This window comes from Priapulus caudatus, unplaced genomic scaffold (assembly GCF_000485595.1).
Source record: "Priapulus caudatus unplaced genomic scaffold, Priapulus_caudatus-5.0.1 Scaffold350, whole genome shotgun sequence".
In the NCBI taxonomy this organism is placed as follows: domain Eukaryota; kingdom Metazoa; phylum Priapulida; class Priapulimorpha; order Priapulimorphida; family Priapulidae; genus Priapulus; species Priapulus caudatus.
In genome coordinates, this window is record NW_014577411.1 from 224,339 (window position 1) to 242,835 (window position 18,497).

Consider the following 18,497-nt stretch of genomic DNA (forward strand, 5'->3'; position numbering starts at 1 on the left):
TCATACATTAAAGCGCAGATATATCGAGAGTTACAGGCCGAGATATATCGTAGAGTTACGGGGCACATAGCTTGACAGTCTTGGGTCGAAGGGCGCAATAAGTACGCTGACTCACGAAACTACCGGAGGCAAGAACAGAACAGCCATGACAACAAATGGTGGCACGAAAAGCACGAGGTGGCGTGACCACGCACATGGCCAGCGAGATAAGTGAGGCGAGGCAACAATGGCGGCGAGATAAAGTGAGGCGAGGCAACAATGGTGGTGAGGCGAGGCAACAAGGGCGGCGAGGCAGCAATGCCTGACAGACAGTGGCAGCAAAACAAGGAGATGACAGTGCCAGCGAGACAAGGCGAGACGTAACGACGACGGGGGCGAGACAGAGAGACGAGACGAGGTGAGCATGATGACAACCACGGCGAGACACGGAGAGACGGAGACGGGGGTGCCGGCTCACCTGCGAGGATGTCCTGTCTCACCAGGGGGCCCCGGCAGCTGGGGTCGCTACAGCGACTCGTGAAGAAGCAGCGATCGCAGCTCTCGTCGAGTCCGTACGAGACTCCGCGTCCTCGGGCCGCTCGCGGCGCAGCGAAGCGCGCTGCAGGCAGGCGTCGAGCCGTGGCAACTCGCAGCGCGCGATAGGGCGGGCGGGGCGGATGACTTGCACGCCTCTGTATGCCTCCATCGACGGCTCGGCAGGAGTTTGAGCGCCTGCCGCCGGCGCTGCGTGACGGTTGTCCTTCCGACGACGACGTGTGAGGAGGCCGGGACGAGCTGGAGCCGAGAAGCAGCAGCTGTTAGATGGCGAGACGGAGAACGGCGGGGTTAGCGGATCACTACCGCTACTGTAGACACACCTCGTACAATCGCACAGCACACACACGCACGCACACCACCGCACGCACGCGAACACGCACGACACACGCGCGCACACACACACCTCACCACGTGTTCGACCGGTTGGAGTCGTCCAGCCGAGGGCCACGACGCTGACCTTCCTTGCGTCGTACCCGGCAGCGGCGTGCACGTGTGAGCAGCTGTGCGAGCGTCGTATCGTCGTCTCCATGGCGATGATGAAGGACAGCCTTGTGAGAGCGGCTGCTCGTGTGTCACCTGCACTCCCGAGATGTCGGGCATGCGAGGTCAGACGTCAGGTCACGGGAACGCGCACGCTGCCGCCCGACAGCAACCCAGCGTGGTACGGACACGCGAGAGTGTGGTGTGCGGTGGACACGGGCGGCGGCGGGGGGCTGCGGTCACTCTCTTAGTGGGCCGTGGGTACGATGGGTAGGTCACCACGGTCTCGTGCGTTAGAGGCTGGGTTGCGACGAGTGGTGTGATGGTGAATGGGGGGCACACCATTGCCTGGTCGTCACGAGCTCCCACACTGGGTGGGACTCTACACTCCGGCTACCTCTCTCTGTGTCTGATGACCGTGTGAGGGTGAGTGTGTGGGTCACACTCCTCGTGATCTCTGGTGCGTGTAGATGTAGGGGAGGTGTTATGGGTGACGAGTGGCGCATATCATGTATGTGTGATAGGGCGTGTGGTGCTATCTCGCTACCCCTCCTGCCCCGCCATGGTACGTGGGTTACGTCCGGGTGACGGAGGTTGTGGAGTGTGCAGCATGCCGGCTCACGGGAGCGCACTACTCTCTCCACATGTCGGATGTACGGGTGGTGGGAGCCACTCCTCTCGGTGAGTGTGACAGTGGGTGTGGCGCCGGCGCGCGCCTCGCTCATATCTCTTCGACGCACCCTCGCTCTCCGCCTTCTTCCTATCTCGCGTTGATATGGAGCATGGTGGGTGTTAGAGAATGGTATAGCATTGTGTGAGAGTGCTCACAACTGCTATGGTCAGGTGTATTACATTATGCTAGATCAGGAGCTTAATAATGACAAATTATTTGTCAAAAATGTTGGACAAAAAATTTTGACAAAAATATGACAAATATACAGATATATCTGACCAAAGATAAACATATATGGACAAGTAACAATATCATTGGACCAAGAAAACTATTGACAAATATTTGTCATTATGTGAGGGCGCGTTCACACACAGAAGGGAAGAAGCCGCGCTGGGCTCAGCCGCGGGCGTGAGATAGGCGGGGAGGGGGGATTGAATGAAGTGAGCTAAGTGGTGTGTCGGTTGTGGCACACGAGGGGGCGAATATCTCTGCTAATCCGCCGCGCCGTTGCAAATATCACGCCGCCAGTGCCAAATTAAGCGCGCTGCACTCTCCAAACATGCACGCACGGGCTCAGAAGTGGTCTTTGGAGCACGCTATTTGCGAGCGCGACTTTAGTGACGCTAACATTGCCGGGTGTCGAGCAGCTTGTGTGGAAAAAAGGCTCGAGTTGTTGCGGGGAGCGGGGAGGGTGGGCGAGGGAAGAGACGCGGGTGTGTGGCGCCAGGCGCCGGCGTAGATGCCCCGCCCACCAAGGCTGCCACACCCCCGCCACCTCAGTGTGAGGGTCGGGGGGGGGCGTGACCCGCAGTGTACATGTGATGGGGGCATGTGAGTGTTTTCCTTTAAAAAAAAAAATGCAAAAATAAACACACATATTGTGTTATATGTAACATCGTATAGGGCACATATATCATCTGTGTCTAGAGTACATGCTATCGCGTACATTAGCTATCACTTACTGCTAGATGTACATGATGGTACATTATACTTGCTGTTAGCATGTACATTGTATTGATACATATACACATTGTGCTTAGATGTACATGCAGCAGCTATTACATGTATACCACTTAATGTAGAGTAGATGTACAATGATATTGAGCCTACACTGTATCACCATTATGTTAGATGTACACTGCTATGCAGTACACGTATACATCTGTGGTATATCCGCTACATGTATGGTACATCGTCATCATACCTTCGTGTTCATGTGCAACCATGTATGGTACATTATACATTGGCTCGATATGTACATCTATGCCGTAGAGGTATTACATTGAGTTATATGCTACATGTTATGGTACATGGGTATTAGCGTTATGGCTAGTGCTACTGGCTAGCAAAACCATCAAGCGAACAGATGCGAATTAAAGCAATCAATGCACAGCAAACTCTGTGAAAACTCTGGCTCTGGTTAGGACGAGCTGCCGACGTACGACTATGCTTGCCTGAGGAGTCATGAAAGAAAGAATTTCGCCAACCGAGGCCACAAGCATCTCGGGCGGGAGTAGCGGAATACTGAACGAGGATTGTAGAGGGCGTGCGAGTTGTTGGACATCGATTCGCCCACCCGTAACGATCCGCTACTTCTGAGCGCCGCTGGCGCCAGTTACAGCTGGTTTTGCAATTGAAACGGCCATCTTAAGTTTGCAGAGCCATTCGTTCAGACGTTTTCACGCGACCCTCCCAGTGGTCTCTGCTCATCTCTGACTATTATTTCCCCTTCAATATGGCTTAACCTTAGAGGTCAGAGGTGAGTATTGTTAATCGTAGGTAACTCGACATTCACTGGATTGGGATTGTGAATGCTCAGGAGCCACCGACCGGCTGCATGCGACCCACCCGAGTCTACCCTGTAACTAAGGTTATCGATGAAATTGTGGGGCTACGTCACCCGAATTTTTATGTGTATATATTGTAAAATTTGTTGCATTTTTTTACATTAAAAGAATCTAACGGGACTAAATGTACCCCTCGCCTCAAACTTCCTTACCTGATAAGCATTGTTTCTAACTAGTTAAATCAAAAAGAGAGCTGACGATTTGTGGAATTATGATCCTGACTTTAATTCCTTTATGGCTGTGTATGAGTCACCGAGCTCGTATGAATTTACATCAAAACAATATATAAAAGTAGGAGTGCAATTCAGCAATTAACTATATTGCAGAGCGTGAGGTCTGTTTGCTACGGTCTCTATAAACGTAAACATCCTTATATATATCTCTGACAACATTTGTCTCGGAGCAGATATGGCCGATGCGCAGTTGCGTACACACTGATTTCAGCAACTTCGCATTTGCACAACTTCCAAATCCATCGGTTGAATAGCAGAGATTACAAGCAAGATAAGCCTGAAACCTCCGCTCTTTATGGTGCAATGGTGACCTCAACCTTATTAAAAAATTATATAAACAAGCTAATTGTTTGTAAAAATTATTTGTTGTTATTAAATTGTTGCTAAATAAATCATGTGATATATTGCATTTAATTGCGAAAAAATAGGTTCAGAATACGCAGTATAGAAACAAGTGCCGCCATAGTGACTAGCTGCTCATTCTTAACGTCTACTGCGGTGCACTCTGTTGGTGGAGTGGAGATCTCTAGTAAACCCTAGTTAGTCTGCCAAATGTGTTCCAGCATACATCGTCTCGCAAACAGTGGACAGTGCCCACAGGGATGTATCAGCAACCTCTCTCAAAGGAATGATTCGTTGGCCGATCGTATGAAGTGTCCACGAGATGGCGGCTACGTTTAAGTGTTCTTCAGATTAAAGATGGAAGCTCCCGAGTTATTTCGTGTAGTGAGCCAACAACTATTTCGCCACCAGGACAGAAGTAGGTAAGCTACTCATCCAGATGTTACCTGACGCAAGCCACGAGTTCTGCTAATTCTGCAACATAGAGAGCTGCTACCTGGCCAACCAATTAATGCAGGCCAAAAAACTGCCCCCACACTATGCCACAGCCACTGGCAGTGGATACGGCTTACATGTAACCACTACTGACAGCATACAGAATGACATAGAAATGTATACGATTAAGCGAATATACACCTTCTTTAACATAATTTAGTTTTTGAATAATTAACACTGCCTGACATTGTAGCCTCATACATCCCAGGCAAAGTATACGATTCTACCTAAGCAAACCGGCAAGTCAAATATTCTTTCTAAGCAGACAGGCACACAAACAAGTTTAACCTTTATTAAGCGTTATCCGACACTTACTCTTCGCCAATAGGTAGCAGAAGGGACATTTCATGTCCTTTCATAAAGCGCATGAAAAATGCTTAGGTCACCGCTGAAACAAAAAAGTTTCTGTCAATCGCGCCGTCAGACCATGTCCTCAGAAATGTCAAAGATCTGCCCTGTGCCCACTGACTCCCCTTGACCTGTGAACGCTCCAATTTCGGCACAGTGATGGCTCTTTCCTACATGCATGCTTATACACGACTATCACGAGCCCGAGGTCGAGCCGTTTAGATTTTTCTTGCCGCAATAATCTGATTCCTCCCTATACTTAAGTTAAGGATGAATGTTCCCCTTCTTTTACAACCCTATTGAATTTGACCAGCTTCGACCATCCAACTCGTTTGTGAGTGTGAGCGCCCCACATCCCGAATATCGTGACGGCTACGTTCGAAGCGGTTAAGATTTGTGCCAACTGTTTGACGGACGGACGGACGCACGGACGCACGGATCGCACGACGCACGGGACGGACGATCAAGCGTTCTACAAGCTGCATCTGACTATGTCAGATGAGCTAAAAAATGACAGAAAACAGGTAAATAATAATGAAAGTGTCAATGACACTGCTAGCTGCGAGCCACAAAAAAGACACAAATGCAGCTGAGTAAGAAGAAGTCGGTTTACTTGAGCAACCATCGACATCGATAAACGATTGCCATCTGTATATTGCAATAATAATTTATAAACCAAAATGAATCACAAATTTGTGACGCGGGAGGATGGCCCCGCGTATACCGCCTTTGTAGCGCGATGGCTTTCGAAATACATAGCTTGCTGCGTTTTCCGACATATTTTGTAAAACTTTACTCTAATATGACTTTTATCGGCAGGGTGGAGAGAATACAATTTTGCCCCAGTTAAAGATATGTTCAATGAAGACGCTTTGTAAAACGAACCAGACGAGTGTCGACACCACAGAGCTGTTCTTATCTGCGTATATGGCCTATACAATTGCAACGCCTACAACTAATGTTGCATTTTTTTTATATACTCATAATATAAAGTATAAGGTCATTATAATTGTAATGTCTTAGATTAATATGTGACCTGCCTCCAGCGAAAACCAGGATTAAGTAAGAAATTCTACAAATTGAGTTATGTGGATATCTGAATATATCATTTTTAATTACCTTTGAAAATGATATATGAAGTATGTGCATATCTAAAGAATTGACGGATCTACAGCAATTTGAAGATCAGAAACCGACTTATTCCGAATATGCAGCTTTTAGAGATAAGGTGTCGGGTAAGCGGCCAGTCGGGCGATGAGCGGTCAAGCGGCCCTGTTTGAAGAAAAATAAAATTATGACCAGTAATAATCTAGAGATCTGAAACTATATATCCATATTAGAATATGCGCACTTAGGAACTAGATTTTTGCTAAAAATCTCTTTTTTTTCAGGTAGGGCCATTTTCAGCAATTGGACATGTGCTGCGTGCTCATTACATCAAAACGAGAGATTCTTTCGACTTTAGTGCGCTCATTATGCTGCGAGCAGCGTCACATATGTGTGTATCTTCGATTCTCAAGTAATAAAGTTATGAGAGGGTTTGGCTCTCGTAATGTTAGGAGGAAATTTGCCGAACATTTTCGTTCTTGTAACTTTACGATGTTTCTGTCAACGGTTTACGAGTTAATGGTAAGACTATTGTTAAGACATTAAATATTTTAATAATAAATAATAATAATATATTAAGAAATTTTGTTTCTGACAAGGGGCCCTAGGAGAGAAAGCTGTATGTGACTACTCACCGATGGGCTGCACTCGCTGGCGGACGGGAAAGGGAGCGCGTGCGAACTTGTCAAACACCTCCTCCTGGTTGCTGTCACGACCCATCAGTTCCTCTACACCGTACATGCCTGCCAGGCCAGACAACGGGACAAACAACATGGGCGAACTAAGCAAGCTAGACGTCAATATTAGTCAAATCATTATAGACAATGCATTAATCAGTAGCAATCAATAACAATGCCATGAGATCAATAGGCAATCAAAACATGCGATGAATCAATAGCAATCAATAACAATGCATTAATCAATAGCAATCAATAACAATGCATTAATCAATAGCAATCAATAACAATGCATTAATCAATAGCAATCAATAACAATGCATTAATCAGTAGCAATCAATAACAATGCATTAATCAATAGCAATCAATACAATGCTTATATCAGTAAGCAATCATAACAATGCCATTATCGAGTAGCAATCAATAACAATGCATAATCAATAGCCAATCAATAACAATGCATTAATCAATAGCAATCAATAACAATGCATTAATCACTAGCAATCAATAACAATGCATTAATCAGTAGCAATCAATAACAATGCATTAATCAATAGCAATCAATATATCAACGCGATAATCAATAGTCAATCGAATAACGAATGCATTAATCGAAGAGCGAAGTCAATAATAAGACATTAATCCACTCAGCAATCAATAAACAATTGCATAATCGGAGTGCAAGTCGGAGAGTAGACAATGCCATTAATCAATAGCAGATCAATAACAAAGCATATGACTAGCCGCAGTCAATAACAATGCGATTAATCAGTATGCAATCAATAACAAGCGATTAATCAATAGCAATCGAATACAATGCGATTAATCGACATGCAATCAATAATACAATGCCATTAATCAGTAGCAATCAATAACAATGCATTAATCAATAGCAATCAATAATAATATCTATCTCAATAAACAATGTATCCTATGAGACGTCAATCTTCGCGCTCGCTCCCCCCCCCCGCTCCCGACGACAAGTGAGCATGCTCGTTCCACTCCTCCCTCGCCTCGCCCGCCCTCCTGACGACAAGTGAAGCGATGCTCGCCCCACTCCTCCCTCGCCTCGCCCGGCTCCCGACGACAATGAGCGGTGCTCGCCCCCCATTCCTCCCTCGCCTCGGCCCGCTCCCGCAACAAGTGAGCGATGCTCTTCCACTCCTCCTTCGCTCGCCCGCTTCCGAGCGACAAGTGAGCATCTGCCCCGACTCCTCCCTTCGCCTCCCCCCGTCCGACGACAACGTGAGCGGTGCTCGCGCCCACTCCTGCCCTCACTCGCGCGCCCGCCCCTCCGACGACAAGTGAGCGTGCTTGCCCACTCCTCCCTCGCCTCGCCCCGCTCCCGACGACAAGTGAGCGTGCTCGCCCCACTCCTCCCTCGCCTCGCCCCGCTCCCGACGACAAGTGAGCGTGCTCGCGTAACTCACCGAGCAGCTGTTCGTCGCTGTCGTCCTCGTCCTCGGGCGAGCGCGCGTCCGCGTCGACCCCGCCGACCCCGAATGAGAACAGCGCGCTGCGGCTCTGGTGGATCGCGCTCGCCGCCGCAGCCTTCGTCGGGGTGCCCAGCGTTGAGCCGACCGACAGCTTGAACTCCGACCACTTGCTCGCGATGCGGGCCGCCGAGGCAGACCGCGCCGCGGACTTCAGCGCGCCGCCGACCGACGACAGCGAGTCCTTCCACGTGACGCCCCCTGGCGAGTCGGCGGCGGTCGCGAACGGGCTGAGGGCGTCGGTGGAGTCGGAGGCGCGCCAGGGGGCGCTGGCGTCGTGCGCGGGGCTCGAGGCGAGCGGCGGGAGCGAGTCGCTCTTCTGCGGCGGCGTGCGAAGCTTCGACTTGAGCCGGTCGATGTCGAGGTTGAGGGAGCGACGGCGCTGCGCCGACGCCGCCTCACCAGGTGGCGCTGCCGAACCGGACAAGTCGTCGGCCGACGCGGCGCTGTCCTGAGACAACATCGACCCGACGCTCTCCTTGCGCTCCGCCCCGTCCACAGTGGCGACCCCTGCCGCCGCAAGCGTGTCGCTGCTGCCCTTAGTCCTGAACTCGTCCGACGTGAACGGCTCGTAGACGAGACGCGGCGGCGACGTCGGCGTCTGCGGGCTCGACGGTGGCGCCCCCTGCGCGGGTTCGGCGAACAAGCCGAGCGGGTCGTTCTCGGTGACGGGCGTGCGCATCGGCGACTGCCGGCGCCCCCTGCCGGCGGCGTCTCCGTCGCCCTCCTCGACGACCGCCTCAAACACCTTGTTGACGGGACCCCTGGCGCCCTCTAGGATGCCGTTCTCGAGGACGCCGGGCCGTCGCGTGAAGCCGCTGAGAAGACGAACGTCACTGCCGAAGCTGGCGGTGCGCAGCATGGCGGCGCCACCGTTCTCCTTGTCGCCCATGTGCGTCTGAACGGACAGCGCAAACTCACCTGCAAACACAAGCCAGGTGGCTGTCAGCATCGACAGTAACTGTGTAGTTGTGAGATTACTACATTGTGTGCTTTCTACGTCATATTTTATTACATTCATGTTGCGCATTATATTACATTCATATATACATTCATATTATCTTGCATTGCTTTTGATTTCAACAACACGGACAAAGCGAGAGAGAGGGAAATAGAGAGAGAGAGAAGAAGAAGAGAGAGAAACAGAAAGCAAACGAGAGAAAGAAAAAGAGAGAATATGACCAGTGAGAGAGAGAGAGAGAGAGAGAGAGAGAGAGAGAGAGAAAGAGAGAAGCACAAAGACAGATAGACGAGAGAGAGAGAGAGTGGTGACAGACGACAGGACATGTAAGTAATATACAGTACACAATCTATTATCCGAAACCCTTGGGAACAGACACGTTTCGGAATTCTGAATTTTTCGGATTCGGATGGTAGTACAGTACAGATATTATAGATACCATATATCCTGCAACTAGCCAGTACTAAAACCCAAGTTTTCAAGAGGCCAAGTGATGTACCAGTGTGTACAATATGTATGCCAAACACATTACTATTTCTGCAGTGAACATTGTGCAGCCAAACGCGAGCTTTGGTGTGCAGACAACCTCCACAGAAAAACTTTCGGTTATACGATTTACTACGCGTAACTCAACCAACTTGAACTCAAATCGTACACAGTACATGCGCCTAGCATCGTGCGAAATCATTTCCTCGTATACACCCACTATACGGAGATAGACTAAAACGTACGACACGATTCTCCATTCTGTTGCCAGCAAAACGAATCCATAACCCGCCTAACTTGAAACAATAAGCAGCTACTAACGACTCTTGCGCACTCTTGTGCCCTCGGCGATGCGGTGTGGCTCGCTGGGAGATTGGACATCGACGCAACACTCGGCGAGCTAATCTTTGACCTAGTTAAAGCTGGCGTGCCCCCCACGCACGCACGCCCACCGCAATCAGCAACAGCTCCAGCTCCAATCTCCCAGCGAGCCACACCACATCGCCGAGGGCACAAGAGTGCGCAAGAGTCGTTAGTAGCTGTCTATTGTTTCAAGTTAGGCAGGTTATGGATTCGTTTTGCTGGCAACAGAATGGAGAATCGTGTCGTACGTTTTAGTCTGTATCTCCGGATTGTGGGTGTATACGAGGAAACGATTTTGCACAATGCCCGGCGAATGTACTGTGTACGATTTGAGCTCAAGTTGGTTGAGTTAAGCGTAGTAAATCGTAGGTATTCTAAGGCTAGTAAATGATGAATTTCCCTTGTTTATTGAAGTCACACTCCTTCCCTATTATCTACTTCTGATATATATTATCAAGAGCAGATAAAGAAGGAGAGCGTACAAGGGTAAAATGCTGAAACCATGCTGCAGTATTAGTCGAATTAATAAACTTGTCCCGTTTTATTTTGACGATCCTTTGCAGTATTATTGATTAGCTGTCTTACCTTGTTCATATCAAACAAACCGCATGTCCCTACGATGCCCCTACGCTGAGATAATAAGCGGTGAAAATCTGGTATTTTCGCCGAAACCCGACTCGAGATCAGTGTGAACTGCGTCCCTCTCCCGAAGTGTTATAACTTCGGGAAACCTCGCGTGTCCCGAATGACGTCTGTTATTGATTGCCATAGTGATGACGCCCACGCTGTGCCCACCTCACGCCCACCTCACGCTGGATGTATAGTAAACTCTGGTAGTATTACGTGAGTCAGCGCCACTATGGCGCGTACACAGCGCGACCGGAAGCAACACACTGGAAACACTTCGAGAGCAGTCGCAGTTCACACTGATCTCGAGTCTGGTTTCGGCGAAAATACCAGATTTTCCACGCTCATTATCTCAGCGTAGGGGCATCGTAGGGAACATGCGGTTTGTTTTATATGAAAGGTAAGGACAGCTAATCAATATACTGCAAAGGATCGTCAAAATAAAACGGGAAAAGTTTATTAATTCGACTAATACTGCAGCATGGTTTCAGCATTTTACCCTTGTACGCTCTCCTTTATCTGCTCTTGATATTATATATGTACATATATATGTATATATACACAATTACTGACGTTATCATACAGCAGGGGGGGGGGAGTCAACAGATGGGGTCAGATGGCTGACATATTGGTTGACTAAGAATTGCTTGTAAGTGTGGCAATATAAGAAGTTGCCCAACCTCCTTTAACTGAACAATTCAAAAAAAATTCTACAATCCGATACCCAATTATTACATATACAGGATTTGTATACCGTCGTCAAAATCTTTCTTTACAGGACAGGATAGCGTGTGCACGATAGACATACCGGAGAGGCGGCGGTTGCTACGCAGGCCCTGTCGGAATTTGGCGGCGGCCATGATGACGTTGCGTAGCTTGTTCCACATCAGGTAGCCGTTGCTGGTGGACGATGGCCACTTGCTCTCAAACAGTGCCTGGTGTGCGCGAGAAGAGAACGACGACAGATTACACAACACAGAACAACATTGTGTGACTGAACATCATATTATAGAACAACGCGCTTCAGTACAACATGCTATGCAAGCATGTTATGATCATATAGAGCGTTATGCTACAAAACAACACCATGCTATGAAATAATAATAATGTTATAAAACAATATTATGTCATAAAAAGACATTATGTTAAGGTTGGCATGAATATGCACACAAATCTATCTAAAGCCCAACTCCTGAAATTGTCATGTTTATAGGATAAGTACTAGTAATAACTAGCAGGAGCAGTTAGATATAATATATATATATATATAATAGGAATAGATTAGTAGTAATGATATAATAATAGTAATAATAATAGCAACAGTAATAGTAGCACTATTATAATTTATTAGTGTTTTACACTGATCTCGAGGATACCTTATTGTAGTAGCCATAGGTGATGGCGTTGGGGGACACTCCATGTTTCTTCATCTCAAAGAGTACCTTAACTGCCAACACTGGCATGTTGTACTGTCCACACAGCTGCATGACGACACGGTAGCACACCTGGTGGCATAAACAAACACTTACTCCTCCCGTACACTCTCCCTCTCCCCTTCTCCTTCCCTTCCCCTCTCCGACCTCTCTTTCACTATGTGTGTCTCGTTCTCGTTCTCATGCATGCAAACAGTTTTCCTTTCTCTCTCGTCTGTACATTTTCCTCGTTCACTTCTTACGCACCTCGTCAATTGTCTTCAACTTGGAATTCTGCATTCGGACGAGCACCTCATATGCGAGTCTTAGAGCTTTATGCTTGGAGTGCGAGTGCTTTACGTAGGCAGGCAGATGGATGAACCAGAGACTGTAGATGTAGCTCAACACACACCTGCAGGAAACAGCCAATGTACATGCATAGCAACATACGTAATAAACGAGTGCATAACTACATGCACCTACATGCTATACGCATGGACGCAGTTAAAACTACAGAAACATATGTACGTATCATATATAAATACACCTACAGAATATGTGTACGAGCATGAAAATCCACGCACAAACATGTGAATATATACGCATATAAGGAATATAAAAATATGGAAATTCACGCAAATACATAGAAGCATATATGTAGATGGAGGAAGATGCATGCACAAGTGAACACTCAAGCGAGTAACAAAATAAACGCTCGTACATGACAGCATGCGTAAAAATTTATATAAATTATTAAAATTACTGTATATGCCATATTTTTTGACTTGACGGACAATTTCGCGGTCGGTGAATTATGAATTATTCGGTATGAATTATTCGCGTGTTGTTCTTTTTGCGGTCGGGGACGCGTTCGCAAAATTAGCGAAAGTTAAACCACCGCGAAATATACAGCGTATACAGTAATATGTTTCCGTTCTGGTGGCTTACTGCCCAGTACATCATAGAACCGCGTGGGAGAGCACGCGCAAACACCCGCGAGTCACACCCACAGTCAGGACTTACTTTGCCCAGTACTCTGGCTTCGCCGCGTGTTTCTTCGCGACCTTCTGCGCGGTCTTCAGCTCCTGCTTCGTGCGCAGGATGACGGGGCTGCCCGGCACGACCCCGCTCTGCTTGACCGCTGAGATAACCGGCAGCCGCGGCCGCTCATGGAACAGTTCCTCATTCAGCTTGCTCGGAAACGATGTGTAGCTGAAAGCAGAGAGAGCGTGGCGCCGTCGTTTACGCTGCTATAACGGGGACTCTCCCATAACGGAGAAGCATTGTCACTTAATAAATACCACATATCACTAAGAATAGATATTTATCTTGTGTTAAATCCAAGAAATTAACTTACTTTCGAAATTTCCGATCTCCACATCCTGATGAAGATTTTCCGAAGGGAGATCGAAAATTTCGACAGCAAGTTAATTTCTTGGATTTAACACAAGATAAATATGAATTCATAGTTTTCAACAAAATCCAATGAACTTATTTCATTCGCATGCGATTAAGTGTAGCATCATTAGTATTTAGTGTCCATGGGATGTCCATGAGGTGGTTCAAGCTGCCAACGGGGACTTTCGCTTAACGAAGAAGTATTGTGACTTAATAAGTATCACATTCAGTGTAGCTTCACTCAAGAAATACAACCATTCGAGCACTGGTGAATGATATTTCTAATAATGTCCGCCTTCACATTCATAGTTTACTTATAGGGTACGATAATACTTTACTTATATTTATTTCTTGCGTAATCACACAATTTACATCTATCATACCTCGTTTAACAGATTTTTGTTTAGCACAGAAGGAATTTATTAACATGCCGTGTAATAGCAAACACAACTTTCAGGAAAAAATATTGTTGAAACCAATTATAATGTCTGCTGCCACATTTGTAGTGTCACCATACTATATTGACATATCCTCGATATAACATGTGCTTTATTTCATGTTAAACAATCCAAAGCATCAGCATAAACAGCAGGGTGTAATTACCCCATCTTACAAACATTTAGCAGACAAGCCTCTGAAACGTATCTGGTCTGTTGAATCAGATACAACATTGCATTCGGTGATTCCATATGAAACCGAAAAGCTGTCACTGTTATGCGCGCGCAGCCCCAAAAACAACATGGCCACCACCGCTGCCGCCTCACCTGTAGGTGACATCCGGTGGGAGACCATTGTTGTCCGGGGGAGTGATGAACACAGTGTGCTCGCTGATCTGTGACTCATCAATCTCCAGCAGACGCGTGTCTCGCTTCTCCAGGTAGAGGTCAACCTGCAAGGTCATAAATACGTCATTAATACGTCAGTAATACTTCATTAATACGTCATTAATACGTCATTAATACGTCATAAATACGTCATTAATACGTCATTAATACGTCATTAATACGTCATAAACACGTCATTAATACGTCATTAATACGTCATAAATACGTCATTAATACGTCATTAATACGTCATAAACACGTCATTAATACGTCATAAACACGTCATTAATACGTCATAAATACGTCATTAATACGTCATAAATACGTCATTAATACGTCATAAATACGTCATTAATACGTCATTAATACGTCATAAATACGTCATTAATACGTCATAAATACGTCATTAATACGTCATAAATACGTCATTAATACGTCATAAATACGTCATAAATACGTCATTAATACGTCATTAATACGTCATAAATACGTCACCCGCGACTCGTAACAACACGAGGGCGGAAACTAACTTAGGAGTGAGGGAGTCCATACGTGCTCTTACTTAAAAGGAGGGAATCCGTATGAAAATGAAAGAGATGATGGAGAAATGAGGAAGTTCCCTTCAACCGAGTGATGTTCAAAACAACTCTCTCACCTTCTCCACCATGTGCACCCCTCCTTCTCACACTGCCCCCCCTCCTTCTCGCACCGCGCGCCCCCTCCTTCTCTCACCTTCTCCATGCACTCGTCGAAGAAGGCGATGCCCGTGTCGTTGCTCGAGACGAAGCTGCACTCCTCGATGAAGCGGATGAAGCACTGCGTCTTCATCAGCTGCACGTAGAACTTGTGGTACGCTCGGTCGCGGCTCTTCTGGAACCCTGCGAGTCAGAGAGCAGCCTCGGTTGTAGCACGAGTACACACAGGGGAAGGCAGAGGGAGAGAGGGATGGGAGGGAGGGATGGAGGGAAGGAGGGAGGGAAGGAGGGAGGGAGGGAGGGAGGGAGAGATGTTGGAGAAAGAAACTGAGAGACAGAGAGAAATTGGAGAGAGGGAGAGAGGTGTGAAAGACAGTGTGAGATTTAGGGGGTTTAAGGAGAATTACATTGTCGGGGAAGAAATCAAGTGAGACAGCATCAGAGGGACACCATAACAATGAGCAAACAGAGCACGACTGCTAGGAATACACGCATACCTTGGTGGTCGAACAACGAGGCAGGGTCGGTGGTTCCCAGCGTGGGGGCGCCGGTGATGGGGAGCAGATATGTGCGATAACACTTGAGCATCTGTGCCATGAAGCACAGGAACACCTCCTGAATGGCTCGCTCCATCGCTTGCTACACGACGAAAACAAACGATATAACTCAGTATGTAAGGCAGGCAAGCAGAATCGATTTTGCAAGGATTTCGCAGCAAATCTATACGAATACATATAAATTACCTGGGAGAAAGACTTTTGTTGCGAGCACAACATTCATGGCGATACGTTTGCCTCATTTCACATTGTCTTTAAATTTGGCATCAGAATGCGCAGCTTTTGTGCTGATTTACAACAAACTTTTTCGAGACTAACACAACCACATTCAAACATACCGAAGACAGACACGCACGCACGCATGCACGCACGCACGCAGCCAAATCACAACTGTCTCCCTTTGATCAGTAGCAGGCTGTGCTTCTTACCTCTTTCTTTTTCCGTTTGAATTCCAGTTCAATGTCAAATTCGTCTGCTTTGTTTTCCTGCTTGCTCTTGCTCACTTCTAACCGCAGCTGCTCAAACAGCTCCTCTAGACTCTGCTTCAGCTGTCTTGCCAGTTTCTACGGCAACAACAACACATCATTATGAAATGCGCAGAATGTCTATAAAATCTAGTCTCATATTTTTTGTCTGGCACGCACAATTGTAAACGCAAACACTCATCTGTTTGTTGGGTATAGGAGATTAACCGATCTTGCACAATCCCAATAGCAATTGCTCTGCAACTTTCCAAAAAATAATAGTTCTTCACGCATTTCTTTCAAAGGCTAGAACCACTAAGGGAACATGAAGGGTACATGAAAACTCGAGAGAGATGAGTTTTACAACATAATAACTACCTTTGGCAGAGGCTTGAGCAATTTGCGTTCCTCTGTCCTGTGTAAAAAAAATTAAGAAAGAATAGCTTTAGAAATCATTCTCGTGCTAGCACACTTCCTTCTCATTTTAACTGGAGAGGAACAAGATTCTTTGAACATTCAGTCATGATATGACGAAATGCCGTCGTTACCATGCAAATGAATATCATATCATGATATAATAAGTTCCTGGGCGCACCACACAGTAGTGTATCTACCACATGCACTACATGTATCAGATACATGTGTGCGATGTACTGACAACACTACATGTCTTAGTGATGTAAACTCACAGCAAAATACATAAATCCGTATATAAAATAGATAGAACATATATGCAACATATATAACAACGTTTGTACGTGAAACGTAAAATGGCCACGCACGCTAGCATTGACACCAGTGCCACCTGCATTGACTAAATCGCCCAGACGACACCCGACTACTCACTGTGAGATTGTGTTCGTGTCCAGGTCAACACAGATGACCTCCTGTGGGGGGTCAAACAGGTCAAAGAAGCGGGAGTCAACACCTGCGCACAGAACGAGAAAATACTGTGTACACACACACAGACACTGCGACGTGGGTTGCCAACTACAGGGGTAGAAATTGAAATGAGAATAGAAGAAATAGAAATAACTTTTGAACAAGGGAGTCCGCAACAAAATGAGGGAGTCCGCAGTTTGAAGTTCAAAACTAAAGATATTAACAATAACGTGTGTGCGTATTTTGAAGATTCATGCAGTTGCACGTCTGCCAAATTGTCTTTGGACATTTGCTGAAAAAATATGGTAATTCCGCGAGGCTGTGCTCTGGAACGAACTAGTTAGTATAGCAAAATTTTCAGGGAGTCACACAGACTCCTGCATATGTCAAATCAGGGAGTCCGACAGAAAATCAGGGAGTATTTAACTCCGGACTCGCGTTAATTCTGCACCCTGCACACACGCGGACACTGCGACATGGATTGCCAACTACTGTACATAGGGTTCGTGCAGTAACGTCAGGATGTTTTTTCAGAACTTAGAAGGTTCAGGACCACGATATTTAAGGCAAAAATTGAAATGCAATGTTTTGTACATCATATTTTTCAATCAACAATTAACAAACAAACTCTTGCTTCGAACAAGTTTTGTTACTTCTTAGAAGTTAAACAGGGCCATCAGTTGAGTATGCTAAATGTGTTATTATCGTCAACAGAATGTGTACACAATAAACATGGGCTCATTGTTCCAGGCCTTTCCAGACCTGGGAAATCTCATTAGTTTAAGGACTTCAAACTAGGTGCTCCACAGCCTATACGAACCCTGATTACATTATACGGCGAGGCCACTGGATTCACATCGATACACTATTACTATGCATTGACAGGCCAGCAGTCAGCAGCCACCTGATAAAATCTGCAATGACCCACAACCGACTTCCATCATTATTGAGCGTCATATCCTTACACGTTTATTCATTACCACCCAAGTGCACACTCAACAATACGACGAACGCAGCGATTGATGCGTGCAATCGTGCGGGCATCAGGGGGGCGCTACTTACCGACAATGAAGGGCAGCGGGGCTGTGAGAACGTCGGAGAGGCCGAGCGGGCACAGCGGGATGTACGGACACTGCCAGTGGAACGGGAAGAACATCTGCAAACAGTAATAACAGGGTCAGAGCACCCACGGCTCCTCATGCCATACATCATACCCACCATACAGCTCTGCTCAGCCGATGCCTACTGCTACTGTTAATGTTAATGTTAATGTTATTACTTATAAGTGTTGTTACTGTTACTATTATTATTACGATTATGATGACGATGATGATGATGATGATGATGATGATGATGATGATGATGATGATTATTATTATAATCCACAGTAATATTAGTATGACCCTCCACACTCCACTAGCATACACATCACACCCCACCACTTCTCCTGCTCAGTATGGGAATTGGACATTACCACTCCCTCCCCTTCAGCAGAGGCACTGGGCATCCCCCCCCCCATCACACACACTGGACAACCCCCCCTCATCACACACACTGGACAACCCCCCCTCATCACACACACTGGACATCCCCCCC

At 46.7% G+C, this 18,497-nt stretch overlaps 1 protein-coding gene across 1 annotated transcript in view; it reads right to left on the reverse strand.

Moving 5' to 3' along the window:
• Positions 1-18,497, reverse strand: part of LOC106809386 (C-myc promoter-binding protein-like) — a 35,699-nt gene that overhangs the window by 3,680 nt on the left and 13,522 nt on the right. The window contains exons 11-21 of the mRNA XM_014812450.1: positions 17,964-18,057; positions 16,866-16,947; positions 16,398-16,434; positions 15,984-16,118; positions 15,496-15,637; positions 15,036-15,181; positions 14,244-14,368; positions 13,105-13,293; positions 12,349-12,493; positions 12,046-12,174; positions 11,478-11,604 (exon numbers count right to left, since the gene is read on the reverse strand). Of these exons, the coding sequence (XP_014667936.1) occupies positions 11,478-11,604; positions 12,046-12,174; positions 12,349-12,493; positions 13,105-13,293; positions 14,244-14,368; positions 15,036-15,181; positions 15,496-15,637; positions 15,984-16,118; positions 16,398-16,434; positions 16,866-16,947; positions 17,964-18,057 (1,351 nt within the window). The remainder of the gene's footprint in view (positions 1-11,477; positions 11,605-12,045; positions 12,175-12,348; positions 12,494-13,104; positions 13,294-14,243; positions 14,369-15,035; positions 15,182-15,495; positions 15,638-15,983; positions 16,119-16,397; positions 16,435-16,865; positions 16,948-17,963; positions 18,058-18,497) is intronic.